Raw genomic sequence first — 17,332 nt, 5'->3', positions numbered from 1 at the left:
TATACTGTGCATATATTGCTGTCAGTCCGTCCGTGTGCCTCGAAGGCACGGAAAAAAGGGCGGAACTGACATCATCACGCCGATTAGGTCTTCTTATGGAGCCGGTGACGTCAGCGGAGTCGCGAGCGGAGCCGTGTCTCTGTGACGTCGTCTTCGACCTCATCGGCATGGACTGCTACAAAAGTTTCCGAATGTTGCTGGCGCAGGGGATATTCACAAGGTGAGGAATCAAGGTGAGGAATCCACAGGCAGATACTGTATCCACCAGAAAAAGTGTTACCGAAGGTAAGTAACTTGTTCGTTAGGACTGCTCAGATAAGATGTGTTATGAATAAGCAGTAGATAGCAATAACATTAATTGGTAATCTACGATGTAGTTCAGCAGTGGACAATAGCACACAGAGGTATTCGTACAGATGCTTCAGTAGGATATAAATGTCTGTACTAGAGAATAGCATCAGCGTGTTAATTCTATATTGCTGCGATGTTTAAAGCTATTCTGCACATGTGATTTGCATTTCTGTTATCCACATCTAAAACTTTTTGTATGGATCCGCGATGACAGGCATGTTAAAGTTAAATACCAATAAAGATATTTAAACAAAAAAAAATGGGGGAAGGGGACTGTGAGGGCTCAAGTATTTACATGACTAATGATTCTTGCATGTACTGTTTACATTTGTTGCATCACTTTTGTACTTTGGAAGGCTTTATATGTTGCCACATGTTGAGAAACCCTGTACACTGCCTAAATGAGTGCTCCTCTCTCTGTCGGACAACTCTTTACCCCTGCCCCTCACTCCCCGAGTATATAACCATCTCATCCAGAAGAATCTACCCCTGAATGGGCTTACCTCCTTTGGATCTGCAAAGTCTATAGTTGAAGGCAGTGAGTTCCCAACCTTGGTAGTCAGTCTGTATACTATGTGAGTCCTGGCGCCTACCACATCCAACATTAGAAGTGGGGCAATAGTGCATAGTCCCCTGACCTGTAGAGAAAGTAGATTCTGTGTCCCTAGTCCCATCTAATCCCCAAATGTTGTCATAGTGGCCATGCTTTACTCTTGGTTGGTGGAGAGGGGTTACCATCGGCTGCCTGAGTATTAAAGAGCTTATAGCTTAAGGTTTCATGCTGTAGCGAGAGGAGGGTGGTTTGTGGTGACAATAACTCATTGGTCCATTGGATGCTTGTGGTGAGTGCAAGGATTTTTCTGATATGCCCCATATTGCAAAATAATTTAGTTTAATATTGTGGGGGTAGGATCAGATTCATAATGGGAAGAGCACAAACTCACAACTGTATACGATGTGGCGAGGATGGGGCACCTTCATACATACTATTTTTTCCTGCCCACATATACAGTAATGCTGGAGGGAGGGAGGCACAGAGCTGGTGGATGTTTTGAAGGCTGACATCCCTTTTACACCGTAAATTCCTAATACCGAAGGATGTGGACATCCTCAGAAGGCAACTCTGATTCTGTGCTCTGTGGTTCTGTTTAGCAAAAAGGGACATCGCCAGTAAATGGGATGCCCTGAGCCCCCACACAAAAAGTCAGTTGGTAACCGGTATGAGCCACTGCATGGAAGTTTAGAGAGTGGTCTATGAAGCGAGGGGCTGCCCGTGAAAATGTCAAAGTGTGGCACACTTACCACAACATGAACTGGGAAACCATGGCTTCCTGGACAGCTCCCTCAAGAGGGGCAGAGCGAGATAGCCAGGTAAATTGAGAGCCCAGGATTGAGCCTGGACGATGAGGGACTGAGAACCCACGGCTTCTTGGACAGCTCCCTCAATAGAGGGGCAGAGCGAGAGAGCCAGGGAAATTGAGAGGCCAGGATCGAGCCTGGGCGATGAGGGATTGGTGGTGGGGTGTTGAGGAGACCTGGTCCCCTGTGCCTGTTGCGTCCATTGGAATGACCTGCTGTCAGTTGTAGCTGACTACTCCAGTAATTTGGTAAATCATACATCTAATATGGTGGTACGTTTTATTTTATTGTTTTGGGGGAAAATGAAAACCGATTAAAATACTTTTTTCTTTAATGCATTTTCATCCTTAAAGAGTTGTAAGTCCTTCCTCCAGACGTTCTTCTATCTTTAAGTGGTGAAGGTTTTATGTATAAAATGCCAAGAAAAAGCAATTTTTCCCCACCTGCTTTATCTAGTCAAATTTGGTCGATAGTTTCCCTCATTAAACGCATGGCTTACAGCGAACTGCAAGTATCCTTGTCAGATCTCTATTTTCCCCCAGAGTCCTTGTGATAAATTAATTCTTGGAGGGTATTAAGAATATATTGTTATGTTATGTTAAATATATTTATAACGCGCAATAGTTACTCCGAGGAGTGTCCCAGCGCGAAGCCAAGTGAGGAGAACTAAAGTAATAGGCTATGGAAACAGATGGGTTTTAAGGAGACGCTTAAAACAGAATGGGTCCTGAGTGTTGCGCAGGAAGAAAGGGAGAGCATTCCAGGCCGCGGCAGCTTTGACCACAAGAGAGCTACCCCCAATCCTGGACCGGGAGAAACGCGGAACCCAGGCCAACAGAAGGGCTGACGAACGGAGAGCTCTGGTCGGGACATAAAAGGCAAACCGCCTCTGCAAATAGATGGGACCCAAGTTGTGGAGGGCTTTGTGGGCAATGACCAGTGCTTTAAACTTAACCCTCTCAGCCATGGGCAGCCAATGCAGGACACGAAGATGATCGCAAACACTTTTAGTGATTCCAAGAAGGAGCCTAGCGGCTGCATTCTGGATCACTTATAGTTTGTTCATGGAGCAGTCAGGTAAGCCCACATAAAGGGCATTGGCATAATCCAGACGAGACAGTAGCAGTGCCCGAACGACCGTTTACTTAGCAGCTCTGGGGAGAAGAGGGAGAAAGCTCCTAAGAACCTTAAGAAGGCCAAAGCAGCCACCCGAGACCTTCTTCACCTAGACCGAAAATGACAGATTATCCTCAGACCAGACCCCTAGGTTTTTAACGGAGCTCCCATTAGAAGGAGGAGGGGGGAGATCCGGGGGCCAGATCTTGCATCTAAAGTCCAAGGGGAAGATACCATAGAGAAGGATCTCCGATTTGTCTTCATTGCACTTGATTTGAGCTCTAGCAAGCCAACCAAATACTGAAGACAAACACTTCTGCACAGGCAAGACGGAATCCTCCCCCTTGCCCCAGGTAAAAAGAAGCTGGGTGTCATCGGCATAGGCTATCACCTTGGCCCCCAACTTCTCTGCCAGAAAGACCAGAGGGGTAACATAGATGTTAAAAAGGAGGGGTCTAAGGGACGAGCCCTGGGGGACACCAGTGGAGACCTCCTGAAGAGAAGAGGCGGCCGGTGGCGCCCAAACCTGTTGAGTACGACCCTCCAGAAAAGACCTCAGCCAGGCCAGAGCCAAGCCAGAGACCCCAATCTCGGAAAGGCGGGAGAGCAGTCTGGCATGCGGCACCGTGTCAAATGCTGCTGACAAATCAAGCATTACCAAAGCTGCTCTGCCACCAGCATCTAAGCAGTCCCTAATAGCTTCCGAGATCTCAACTAGCGCTGACTCCGTGCTATAAGATGCCCGAAATCCAGACAGAGCTGGGTGCAAAGCCTCAGATCTTTCCACAAATTCGGAGAGTTGTCTGGTCACTACCTTCTCACATACCTTGGCATGGCTAGGGAGGAGGGAGATAGGGCGATAGTTGTCGGGCAGTGCGGCGTCAAGGGACGGTTTCTTTAATAAAGGAAGAATTTTTGCCCGTTTCCAATCCGGCGGAACCCAAGCCTCCCCAAGGGAGAGGTTTATAATAGCATTCACCTCAGGGTTGATGGTCTCCGCAACAGCTGCCAGCAGTCTGGCAGGGCATAAATCCGAGGGCGAACCGGACTTGAGGCCCTTAAGTAATTTTAGAGTGCTAGCCAAATCAACCGGAGAGAAGACCGGCAGGTCGTGATTCAAAGCACCCTGAAGGGGTGCAATCAGTTCATCATCAACCTGGGAAGCCGCACACACAGGCAAGGACTGCTGTATCAGACGGATTTTATCTGAGAAGAAACAGGAAAGGGTGTTGCACCAGTCGAGCGTGGCCGGAACAGTTGAGTGCAACAGGGGATGTAAAACTCTGGACTATGTGGAAAATCTCCTTCGAGTTATTACAGGCCTGCTCAATGCGCTCAGTGAAATATTTCTTTTTAGCCTGGAAGATGGCAGAGTAATAGATCTTTTGCTTAGCCCTCAGAGCGGCCTTGGCCAGAGGACAGTAATCCTGGCGGCGCCAAGTCCGTTCCAGCTTTTTGCAATCTTGTTTGAGCGTGCGCAGCTCAGCCGAGAACCAAGGTTTTGAAGGCGAAGCTCTCGAAGACCGGGAGGAGGTGGGAGTAGCCAGCAAGGTCATAGACTTGTCTAACCAGTTAGTAAAGCCAGCGAGACTCCCCTCAAGATTATCGATGGGATTCGGCCTAGAGGCCGCCAGGACCTCAGCCAGAGAAACGGGATCAACCTTCTTAAAGGCCGGTTCCTGCGAGCTAGAATCGGCAGCGTGGGGCGGGCCAGCCTTCCAGGAGAAAAAAGTGATTAAGTGGTCTGACCACACAAGGGGAAAAGGATCCTCTACAAGAATATTAAAATTTGAACAGATCGGGTCAAGGATGTGGCTGCCCTGATGAGTAGGGTGGACAACCCATTGAGACAGTTGGGCCAGCTGAAGCACATCTTTTAAGGCACAAGCATCAGTACATGACCCTTGATCCAAATGTATATTCAAGTCACCGAGGAACAGCAACTGCGAAAAGCGAAGCGCCCTAGAAATCGGCACATCTCCCCACTCCTGGATGGTGGCGTGGGTAGAGCCAGGGGGGCGATAGACCAGCGCCCCACCAAGTAGAAAATGGGGGGGGAAACCTGATACTGAAATCCAACGCTTTCCCTATACCCCAAGCATGGGTTTCGCCCCTAATGAACTCCCACTTTTCTCTAAAAATAACCGCTACACCGCCACCCCTACCTTCTAAACGATCAGCCCTAGCCACTTTATAACCCGCAGGTATAGCCAGAGTAACATAAGGGTCAGAGTTGGAATCGAGCCAGGTTTCCGTAAGGAACAGAAGGTCAACAGGGTGGTCGGAGAGCAGGTCGAAGATGTCGGAGTGATGTTTTTTAAGGGAGCGTACATTGATTAGGGTGGCGGAGATGGATAGTGTAGAATAAAGCTTAGGCCGCCGGCCTAACACAGAGGAGGCAGCTGGAGGAGTAGCCGGGAGACAGAAGCCACATACAGCACAGACATGCTCCTGAGCGTTTAACAGATCAAAATGACGATGGGAGAGGCCTGAAGTCGAATTCAGATTTAATAACTCGTCCCTACCATATGTCAGCGTAGCAAGAGCGCCCCACGTTGGATGGGCAGAGTGACAGGCCCCGGCCGCATCCGGGGCGCAGACGGGCTTGCCTTAGGCGCGCCTCCGGCGCGCCTGCTGCGCTCGTCCGCTGCGCGTCCGCCCCGCGTGCATATTTGTAGGCCGGCAGCCAGAAAGACTAGAGAGCGCGCTACCAAAATGACGCCTCTAGATGGCTGACCGGCACACCAGGAAGTGAGTGAAAGCCCTCACCGGGGCAAGAGCCCAATCTCCCCCCACAGATTCCCTCACAAAAATAATGCTTTTACACGTAATAAAAACCACTCTTTCACCCAGCTAATAAAAAAGGCAAGTTGCAGTCAGAATTTTTTTTTTAGATTTGTTTAAAACACAGTATAAAATGTAACGATAAAACGAGAATCGTTTTTAAAAGTAACACAGCACAGAGATGGCAAGCGAGTAAAAGGCAGTAGAACCTCTCAACCCCTAACGTACTGCAAGGCCTTCCGCTCTGTGGGAACTGTATATGGTCCTTTCTAAACGTGTGACTACCTTTTGAACAGATACAGCGTCTATTCAGTACTGGTCTTGTAAGGCAGCATTTTTGGTGGCTGTTTGATCAGCCAATCGGGTTAGTGACAGGCACGCAAGTCTTGTGTTGTACATGGTGTTTCATAACAATAACAGAGCAATAAGAAAACATCCTCCTTATCCTGTTGGACCTGTCATCGGCTTTCAACACGGTGAACCATGAAAAAATAGTCGATCGGTTGAAAAACAAGAATGGGTCTAGAGGGAACTGTCCTTAAATGGTTTAGATCCTTTCTCGAGAATAGATCGCAAAAATTCATAGTCAACCAAAGCCTCTCAGGCCCAACCAGAAACAATATCGGAGTTCCGCAAGGGTCAACACTATCTCCGGCGCTATTCAACCTATACGTAGAACCACTAACGGATATACTACAAAAAGCGAACATTTCTTTCCACATGTACGCCGATGACACCCAGCTGTACATCAAGGTCACATCATCTGAAGAGATAAAGACCATGAACCATGCACTATTGAGAACCATCCAATGGTTATCGGCTAACCATCTGAAGCTAAACCCCCAGAAAACAGAATTCCTATTGATTACACCCCAAAAAAGCAAATCAAATATAGTGGAATGGACCAACACTATCACTGCTCTAAAATGCACTCCGAAGATTGTCGACTCTACTAAATCTCTGGGAATTACTCTGGACAAAAACCTGAACATGTTAGCACATATTAACTCAATGGCAAAAAACGCCCGTTTCCATTTAAGTTACCTGCGGAAACTGAAACCATTCCTAAATAAAACAGATCTCAAAACAGCAGTTCAGGCGGTGGTCATATCAATGATTGAGTATGGTTGCACTACTCTGGCTGGGCTCCCCAAGATCTCAACAGCACCACTGAAAGCATGTCTGAATGCTGCCACAAGACTTGTATCTGGATCCAAAAAATTCGACCATATCACCCCTCACTTGAAAGCCCTTAACTGGCTGCCCTTCGAAGCAAGAATTCAATTCAAGTTGGCATGCATCACGCACAAAGCACACACCACAAAACTCCAGTTTACCTCGCAAAAAAACTCACGCTATCAGGAGGGTGCCGATTCTCCAGGAGCCATGCAGACCTACTATTGAAACCGGCTCGTTTTTGTAAGAAAAGAACTTATGATAGAGCATTCTCCGGGGCAGCTCCAAGAATCTGGAACGCTATCCCCCCTAACATTAGAAGAATTCCATCCATCACGGCATTCAAAAAGGAAGCAAAAGCTTTCTATATGAGGAAATTTCTCCCATAAGTACATAGAGCAGAATCTTTGTCACTGTCTACAAACTTATCATGACTATTCCATGTGCCCGCTAGCCGCTCACTAACCTTATATGGGCTTGTATATACATGTTCAAAATGTAGTCTTTTACTTTAAACTACTCATGGTAATTTAAATGTGTATATATTATCTATTGTTGCCTAATGTTCTGTTCTAAACTTGGTAGGCATCTAATGACTTGTAACGTATTCGGTTCTGTTTCACCGAAATTCAGCTGTAAAGCGCTCTGATACCCTACGCAGGGTCATGTTCGCGCTATAGAAAACACTAAATAAAATAAAAAAAATAAAATAAAAAATCCTCTTTTCAACCTAAAGTGGTTTCTGATCGCACCAAACAATATCCTTCCTGACTTTCTTTGAGTCCTGTGTGTACAGCAGAGGGTTCTCTACAAATGCTAGATGCTAGAAGGCTCTATCGTGACAACCCAAAGACCTTACAAAAGACAAAAGCTGTTTATCTGCAGTGGGTCCACTCCTCCAGGTTCACTCACTGCTGTACAGACCAATTTGAGATGGAAAGTTCCTGCTATCTTTGTTTCCCATTAGAGAGCTAATAAATCTCCGATGGGTAGACCAAAGATTTCTTCAGCGGAAAAAGTTGCCACTTCCACAAAATATTCGATTTTTGAAAAACTGTAAAGGAATCTACCTGGAATTCAGTTCATATCTTTACGTGACACTCCTATCTTGATCAAAATCTCTGTGTTGATCAAGTCTCCATGTGAAACCTCTGCAGCCATAGGGATATCTGCCCGATGTGTACTCCCATCACTTTCTCTGCTTAGGATTATCAATGACGATCTTTTGTAGGAGAACGAAAAGGTATTTGGAAACTTAGTTCTCCTTCAAGCGATTCTTCATTGAACTCATTAGCAACTCCTGGTAAAAGTATCAGACAGGTGTACCAATGGTTTTTATATTTGTGAGATCCTGTGAAAGTTAATTGAAGTCACTGCCACTCCAGCGTATAATGACATACTAATTGTTATGACTCCCTTAAAATAGCAATGTCTGCTTTTTTTACCCTCTGCACACTTTAGTCTATCCAGCTATTTTACACAGTACCCTGTTTGACATAATTTCTCCTTTAAAATTTGTTTTAATCTGATATTTCTAGGTAACCGATTTGTACACAAGGGTATTTAAATCTTTAAGTTTATACACCAGGTATATTCTACACCCATGCAACTGCACAAATGTGAATTGAGGGCTGATGACCGGTGCCACAGATGCAACGCCCCTAATGCAGATTTTCGACACATGGCCTGGGCATGCACAAAGCTCCAATCTTACTGGTTGGATGTAACTAACACTCTCACGCATATGCTAGGGGAGCAGATTCCTAATGCACCGTTAATGTGCCTCTTGGGTATCTATAAGTTTCAAACTGGCACGTAGACGTAAGTTCTTGGCGGTGGCACTGCTGTTGGCCAAGAGACGAATAGCAATGAAATGGGGCAGTAAGCAGGTACCGAAATACACAGATTGGATCAGTGACATGACGTATTGTAAAACACAATTGGAAACATATACAAAGGACATACCTCCGGCGTCTCGTCCACGAGATTTCTGGGACCCACTGGTGCAATATCTCTTTTCCATGCAAGCAGAAGATTATGTACATTAGTAAGTGCATATTCATTTTACGGTGCGGAAGGTTACACCTCATTAAGTCCTATTGATTGGAGATGGTGTGAATTATATGTACCGAATGCCAGATCTGTTCTGTTCTATTCCTTAATGTGTTTCATGATGTGAGGACGCGACTTGCTCCTCGCTGTGCAAGTTGTGAATCTGTAAACTTATGGACACCAAGGATGGCGACACGATGCATGTTAATGTGATGACCCTATTCTATACAGTAATTCTGAAATTATGTGTATCTATATTGTATACATTGTACGCTATTGACTGACCAAGAAAAAAAAAGGGGTGTATTTAAATCTAAATTGCATCTTTGTTTGTAGAAAAAGTAAATTAAAACCTGCCAATTAAGTCTGAACATAGACTACTACAATTTGTTTTAAAAGTCAAAATAGTTGTTCCCTAAGAAGAGTATTAAATATGTTTTTAACTCCTCTGGGATCACACACATGGGCAGGACAATTCAGTTCCTTAGGACTCCAATAAAGATTCCCTTGAAAGAGAGCTAGGATTACAAGGAAGTGACTTTCCATTTTAATAGCATGAAAATGCTTCAGTGAAGTATAAGGTCATCTGATCAGTTATTATGAATTAATAAAAAATTAAATGTGCTGGACAGTCTTTCTTTTGAAAGCAGTTCTTTTACGTGTAAGCTTTATTAGTAATTTTCTACTTTCTATGTAGGTGTTCGACCAGAGTGCTCTTTCAACTGATGCCAAGGAAGAAATGTATAAATTGTATCCTAACGCGAGAAGAGCTCATCTTAAAACTGGGGGCAACTTTCCTTACCTTTGCAGAAGTGCTGAAGTAAACATTTATGTACAGGTGCGTATTTGGTTGACTCTTAGCGCAGAAAATAGTCTCATCAGTAATGCAGCAAGAGCAAATATCAAAGAGAGCTTACTTACATTGTGATAGTGTCTTAATGCAAGTTGTTCTACCTAGGTAGTTAAACAAGATTGTTCCTAGTGGGAGAGAATATACCTTTCTCTGGTATATATTAACATGTTTGAATTCTTCCCTGACCTCAGGTTGAGTACCTTTGGTAGTCATTGTTAGCATAGCTGTTTTTCTGATACTACTTCTAACCGCAGATTCCGTACCTTAGACTATTTCTCAGGCATAAGACTAGATTGGAAATATCTTGAGCAGTACCTCTACATGCCAGTAGGTGATGTCAATGTAATCCGCGTTCGACGTGACATGCATGATGCTCTGACATCCGTTCCTTTCTTTCTGAGCCAATAGCCGTGGATCGGGAGAGCTGCCTCAATCACTTTTCGACCATTTTAATTTTTGTTGACTATTTGCAGATTTGTTTAGAGCTATTGCTCCCAGTGTGCTATGGACAAGTCCCCTAACAAACCCATGGGTTTCAAACTTTATGGGGACTGTCACAGGAAGATATGTGTCATATGCTCACTTGGTCAGTCTTTGGTGTCTGACGACGACTCCAGGGCCAGCACTGACTGTCGGCGATGCACTCGAAAGCGATGCGTAAGCCGGCCATGAAACTCCTACGGTATCGGTACCGCAATCAGTTGTCTTCTAAGTCAAAATCAAAGTTATCGAAGTCCGGCGTGTTCAAGAAGCACAAGAAAATGAAGTCGAATCATTCTTCATCTTCCCCCTCTCTACCTCTTGCTTCTAAGCCCTTCTCCCGCACTCCATCTGCACAGCCGGAGGCCTGGTCCACTTCATGCCTCCCTGAATTTCTTGGAGCCGAAGCACCCCCTGCCCAACTTAGGAAGTTGTATGCCACCATGCACTCTGTCTTTCAGCCTCCCATGCCCTCAAGCATGCCTTAGGCCCCACGGAGTTGAAAGGTGTCCTGGTTTTGTTACAGCCGGATAGCCTAACCCCGACGCCAACTGGGCCAAGGCACATGCCAGAGAGAGTCCTCCCAATGCCACACTCAATATTGCCAGTGCTACGCAAACCACGCAGAACCCATTGTCCTGTCCAATTTCAAGACCGTGCCACCTCGATGATGTCAACTCCGGCACCAACTGAACCTGACCAATCCGGTTCAGATCCACTAATAGACCTAGGGACAGCTTGTACTTTAGGGTTAGTGATGATGACAGCTATGGATTCCCTGTAACGGACTGATGATCTGGGCCACGTCATCAGATACTGACCTAGTCTCGCCTACGGAGGAGGGCGCATCCTTCACCGTGGTGGTGGTGGTGGTGGGGAGGGCGGCAGAGTATCTCGACCTTCCGCTTCCCTCCATCACAGTAAAGATCAACATTTTGACAGAGGTGCTTCAACCGGGACTTTCTTCTGCAGAGCCACTGTCTTCCCTTCACTGAAGACCTTACGGGCATTCTCCGGGCCCTGGGCCAAACCCTGCACAGGTGTAACTGTGCACTGGATGATTGCTTGTCGCCACCGCCCGTACATGAAGTCCCAACTTTCCTCACCTAGCATCCGACCCAGAGAGCCTGTTGGTGCAGGCCTCGACTTCCAAAGTCAACCTGAGCGCATTCCCTACCACTGCACCGGACAGGTAATCCAAGAGGCAGGATACCTTCAGGAAGATGAATTTTAATTCTCCCAGGCTTGCATTACCGTCCGTGAACACTGTGTGCCTCTTTAGATGGTACTCCCACAACTTGTAGGACTCTGTTGTGCAAGTGCTGCCCTTAATCGTGGAGGAGGCAGAAACGATACTGAGCAAGGCCATTTTTGATGGCTGGAATGCAGCAAGGTTCACCATCTGGTGTTGATTGGAGACTACCTACTTGCTGGGCAGGGCCATTGCGTCCACAGTGGTATTCCTCTATTGCGTGTGGTTGAGGTCCACTGACTTCTCTAGGGATGTCCAATCATCACTGATGGACCTGCCCTTCGATGGCTCCCCCTTGATCGGCGACAAGTGCTCGAACGCTTCAAGGAGAGTCTGGGTATTGCCAAGTCTTTTGGAACCGCCCTGGTGCCGTACGAACTGCACTCCTCCTTTCATCCGTTCTCTGATACAGTAGGGGCTCCAACCCGCTTCCACAATACCAACCCTACCCTCAGGCATCCTAGCCATTTCATGGCTGTGGACACGGTTCCCACAGAAGACATGGATCTCAGAGCCAGCGTACTGTCAAATCTCCTATCCCTCTGACAGCATCAGCATTATTTATTTATTTATATATAGTGTTTATAGAGCACTCTGTGGCCAGCCTGGTATCCTGGCGCTAAGCCTCCAAGCCTCTTTAGCATGTCCTCAACACGGCAACACCCTGTTGCCAGCAGGATCAGGCACTACTCCCAAAGGCAAGCAGTAACATCAGGCATTTGGGGTGCTTCAGATTGTCAGTTGGGGTTTTGCCCTGCCATTTTTGGAAACTCTGCCTCCTTTGACAACCAAACTTAGGACTGTGGCAAAGTGCCACTTCCCCTTGCCATATCAAGTAAGTTATGAACCCGTGGAAGTGTAGTTCCTTGATTGGAACATATGTGTGCGTAAAGTCTGGAGCAGACTAGCCCAGACTTTACACACGCATGTTCCCATCCAGTAACTACACTTTCACCGGTTCATAACTTACTCATAAAAGAGGGATGCTGTCATTTTCTTGAAATTAGCAGTAATATACGTGTCACTGCGGATCTTTCGGCAATCCTTAATAGGGGGAATGACCATCTACACACCATAATTTTATATAGCTCATGGTGAAAGATCTCATCATTTGATAACAGTGCCATCCACAGGCACACTGATTGATTTATCTTGGTCTGTACTGTCACGCCTCGAAGAATGAAGGTCCCCAGATATATTTCGGACATAATATAGGGATACTTTCCCAAAACAATGAAACATGTGTTGGCTAAAAGAGGTCTAACGGCTAAAAGAAAAAGCCAGAAAATAAACCCAAAAGTCAAGACCAGAATATCTCTGTGTTCATTGTACTGTACAATTTGAATAAATGTGATTATATGAATTGCATGCGCCTCATGAGTTTAACCATTGGCGTCCAGTCCTAGGATTGATAATAAGGGGAGAAGGGTGTATCTTCCCATCATTTGAGAGCGCCGCGAACCTAAACCTGGTTTATTGAAAACTATATGTAATGGCTATATGAGAGCCTCAGACCTCATAACCACCCAAGTGAATTAGTCCAAAGGTAAACCCTTTTCATATCAGTCAAAACATCGCACTGCTGACATTTTTCTCTCTACCTCATCCTTCCCTGGCAGAAGAGTTTCCATTGTTTGGACCCAAATGGAGCCTTCTCTTTGAAATCAATCGCACCATAGATCACCAGTTATATGATCAACTCTTCATTGAGTTTGCTGGAGCGAAGAAAGGCAAGGGGGGGGGTGGAGAAATGCGCCATCTCTCGATAGATTGTACTCTGCATCAAAATCTGCTACACACTAGCCAGGATGCCGCTTCCTGAAGTCTTGGAAGCACATTCCACTAGAGCCAAATCTGCTACTAATGCGTTAGCTGCTAAATGGGTGCCACTAGACATGTTCATGAAACAGTACTGCCTGGATGCTCAGTTCCTTTGAGATGGGCATTTTGCCCATTCAGTCCTTAAGGTCTTTTTGCTTTAAGCCAGCTCACAAACCCAGCTCTGAGCTGGGGTTATTGCTTTGGTATCTATTCTAAGGTGAGGAATCTACTGTTAGAAGTCTCTATCAGAAGAACAAGTTACTTATCTTCTGTAACGCTTTTTCTTGTAGAGACTCTACCTAACCACAAATTCCTCACCCCCCCCCCCCCCCATCCCCAAAAATCTCCCCATCCTGCAACATGGGCTCTTCACCTACAAAATCTCTATATATCATGTACAATGGTCAAAAATCATTTTGACATGGCTCCTTGTTTTTGGTGCGGGAATAGGCATGAAAGAACTGATGTGAACACGCTGGGTGGTGTCTTTATAGGCACTGCGCATGTCATATCCAACGCAGATTATGTTAACGTGGAGTTGTCGATACCTCCTACCAGTGTGCGAGGTACTGCTCAAGATTTTCAGGATCCAGTCTGAGACCAGAGAGTGGAGGGGCTCAGGCTTCCAATCTTCCTAGGCCAGATTGTCTCTAGCTTGGCATCTGGCAATAGGGAATCCTCCGACCTCTGCTCAGCTATCCTTATTGTGAACTTTGGACCTGAACTCTTTAAAGAATCTTAAGGAACAGTGGGCAGGCATTACTCTCGATTTCTTTTTTTCCCTCAGGATTTAAGCTATATTTAATTTTTTTGTGACTAAAACCGTGGGTGAATTCTCACATTCACGAACTCTTGTCAAGCTATGCGAGGCCTGGTAGGTTTACAACGATGACCCTCACACAGTATATATATTTTGCCTGCATAAATCTGACCCCTGAACTAAGACATCTGTGCAAATTTATTGAGGAGCATCTTCTGATAAAAATGCTCTAAAGACCAAGATGCGCAAGCTGGTGAGACCTACGGGAAAGGCCAAGCCAAATGGGGTTCTCAGAGTCCTGTGAAATTCCACGGAGAGCTTGCTTTGAAGGGAAGACTTCTGGCCATGGTGAGGTCACACAAACTTACAAACTTAGTCAGGAGGTTCACCATCAGAGAAAGAAGAAAAAGTCAGACTCTTAAGACTGTGCCTCCTCTGACTTAATAGTGTGGTGCACTCTCCGTTGCATTTGAAGCTGTTGACGAAAACCACATTAACAACACCAATATCTAAAACCTCATCTACAATGACTGTCTTGCCATCTGCAAAAACCACAATCGATGAGCATGAAAACTTCATTGTCAATATAGTATCCTTCAACCACATTGGAATCGCAGACAACTCAATCATAGAGTAAGATGTCCCCATCAACGAAAAACACACACTATAAAGAAATCACTGTCAAAGACCAGGTCACTGCTGTCGATGAGCGCACCATTAGCTTACCTGTCGATGGCAAAACCACCTTCGTCAAAGACCGCATCCACTATTCCTGTGCCTACAGTGACTGAAACATCTGGGGTAATTAACCATAGCATCCGCATGCCCTGCCTTCCATTACTGTGACAACATCTGCTTCATCCACTCACATGACAACAGTTGCCTTGGTCTCAGAAACCTGTCACCTTTACATTACCATTATTGCAGTTGGTGTCTCCTATATAAATCCCTCTAGAACCACCAGCCCAACTTTTGAACAATTCCGTTTCAGTCTCCTCGCCCAGTGGGGGATTCAGTGAGCAATAATCAGTTAGGCAGATGATTTATTCAGCTGAAGATAAGCTGTTAAGAGACAGCTTCTGGGGATGATCTTGTTATAGAATTCAAGCAAAGAAAAAGAGCTGTATGACTACCAAATGCCAACTTACTATGGTCAACCTCTAGAACTGGAAATACCACAAACTCCCACTTCACAAATGGTCCTAGGTACCAATGGATATTTGTACACTTTTCAACGAGCATACACTACCAATTAATGATACTCTGCATGATACACCATCAGAAGTAGGTGATCGAGGGAAAATGATAGACATGCAAATCATGGCAGTGACACCTCACAGGAAGATCATCAGTACCCTCAATGTGAAGACTGTTCCCAGAGAGCAGCTAAGCCCAGAACAAATCTCAAGAGACTGCGCCAGATGATGTGTTAAAGCTTCCACGTGCTGGTGGACAAGGAGAATCAGAAGTTTAATTTGCCCATGACCACTGCTGAAAATAAGCTTTTTCTGTTTAACAATCTTGGTCTACTTGTAGGAAGAGGGCCTTTCCTGCATGTGAAACCGTATAACGGGATCCACACTGATTGTTCGACTAGGAAAGAAATACAAGATGCCTGAAATAATCCCAGCATGCTTTCTAACCCTAGTCAAAATGGTAATTTGAGTGAAAGCACAACAGAAGTCAAGTATTCCAGCGACACCATCTGCGATCCCCTAAGAAAGGGATTCAACCCTACAGGAAAAAGCGTGGCATATTTGCAGCGATGACTGTTAAAAACTGCTAACATAGTGAGTGTTGAGTTATGATACACCGCTATAGAACGACATAGCCCCCGGTCATCAAAAAACTCACTGATGACTGCAGAGAACAGACTAACACCACTCTAAGATAGGGTGAGGCCATGTCTTTGACCATCCTAGCTGCATCAGTGGATGCTTCAAACACCATTTTCAGACAGGCTGCTTTGTAGTGCAACTTTCGAGCCAGAATCCAGTCAAGAGTGATTGATATGCCCTCCACTTATCAACATTTACTTGGCAAGTGTGTAAATGAGGGCCTGCAAGTTATAAAGACCAACACTGACATAAGTTAATCACTTGGCGTTCTATTGTGGAGAGAGCTCTATTTATATTACAGACTTCAGTAATCTGGTCAAGTTATCTTTTCAACTGTGTGCTTGGTCTGCCTTTCACCCTGCAGTCAAGACTGCTATCCAGTGTCAGACCACCACTCAATATGGAAAACGAGTAACAGGAGGAATGCAGCATCGCACAATACCCATCTTCCAACAAAGGTTAAAAAAGAAGCTGCCACTCCAGAATTTCCAGGTGGCCTATCCCCCTTACATATATTGTCTGTGGGGGTGGGGTGGGGGGGGTTTACGGGCATACCCTTTAGCCTGGCAAATCAGACCACCAATGTTGGATATAATTCAGCATGGTCATCAATAGAATTCACTTCAGTGTCACGAACAACTCCTCCATTCAAGGAGGCCCTTGAACCAGTGCCACAATACTATTGAATCCTACAAATTTGGAAAAAGAACAGAGCATGGAGGCCCATTCTAGATATATGGACACCAAACACGTTTATAAAGAAACATTCAGAATGCTACCAATATAAAGATGTTACAATCAATAACCAAGACTTTTTTTTAGATTTAGAAGGTGCATATTTCCATCTGCTGAGCCATCAAAAACATCGAAAATACCTGCTTTTTATAGTAGATGGTCAACGCTGCCAATTCAAGATACTACCTTTCGGCTTTAACGCGGCACCCATATTACTGCCAAAATACCTTGTTTCAGCTTACCTACATCATCAAGGTGAAAGAGTAAGCCCATACCTCAAATAGTGGCTTAGCAAAGCTCTGTCATTGCATCAAACATCAAGGGTCATCCCCCAGACCATGAACATCTTACTAGTACTTTGTACTACTCTTACTTGAAACCTTAAAAACCATTACCAGCCACATATACAATCCATCCCTGAACCTTTAGACACCCTTACTACCCTCAACACTACCCATCCCTGAGGCCTAAAACACCTTCCTAGCACTATGCACTACCCATACCTGCATCCCTACAAATCCTTACTACCTCTATACACTACTCATCCCTGAACCCTAATAACGTCATACTACCCCTATTCACTACCTATCCTTCAAACCTAAAAACCTTCACTATCCATATATATATTCAGTGAAAAAACCATGGGTTTCACACACGTTATAGTTAGGAATTAGCATTTAAAAAACCTTGCAAATTCAGTGAAAAAACCATAGGTTTCACACACGTTATAGTTAGCGGACATTTTACTCATAAAA

General features: G+C 45.2%; 1 protein-coding gene across 5 annotated transcripts in view; it reads left to right on the top strand.

Moving 5' to 3' along the window:
• SPG21 (SPG21 abhydrolase domain containing, maspardin) overlaps positions 1-17,332 on the top strand; it is a 339,779-nt gene that overhangs the window by 264,934 nt on the left and 57,513 nt on the right. For all 5 annotated transcript variants that reach the window (XM_085644558.1, XM_085644559.1, XM_085644560.1 and 2 more), the window contains one exon: positions 9,536-9,676. In XM_085644558.1, coding sequence (XP_085500684.1) covers positions 9,536-9,676 — 141 coding nt within the window. The remainder of the gene's footprint in view (positions 1-9,535; positions 9,677-17,332) is intronic.

Source organism: Triturus cristatus, chromosome 3_1 (genome assembly GCF_964204655.1).
Source record: "Triturus cristatus chromosome 3_1, aTriCri1.1, whole genome shotgun sequence".
Lineage (NCBI taxonomy): Eukaryota > Metazoa > Chordata > Amphibia > Caudata > Salamandridae > Triturus > Triturus cristatus.
The sequence above is the reverse complement of the archived record's forward strand: the minus strand, read 5'-3'. Positions and strand labels throughout refer to the sequence as shown.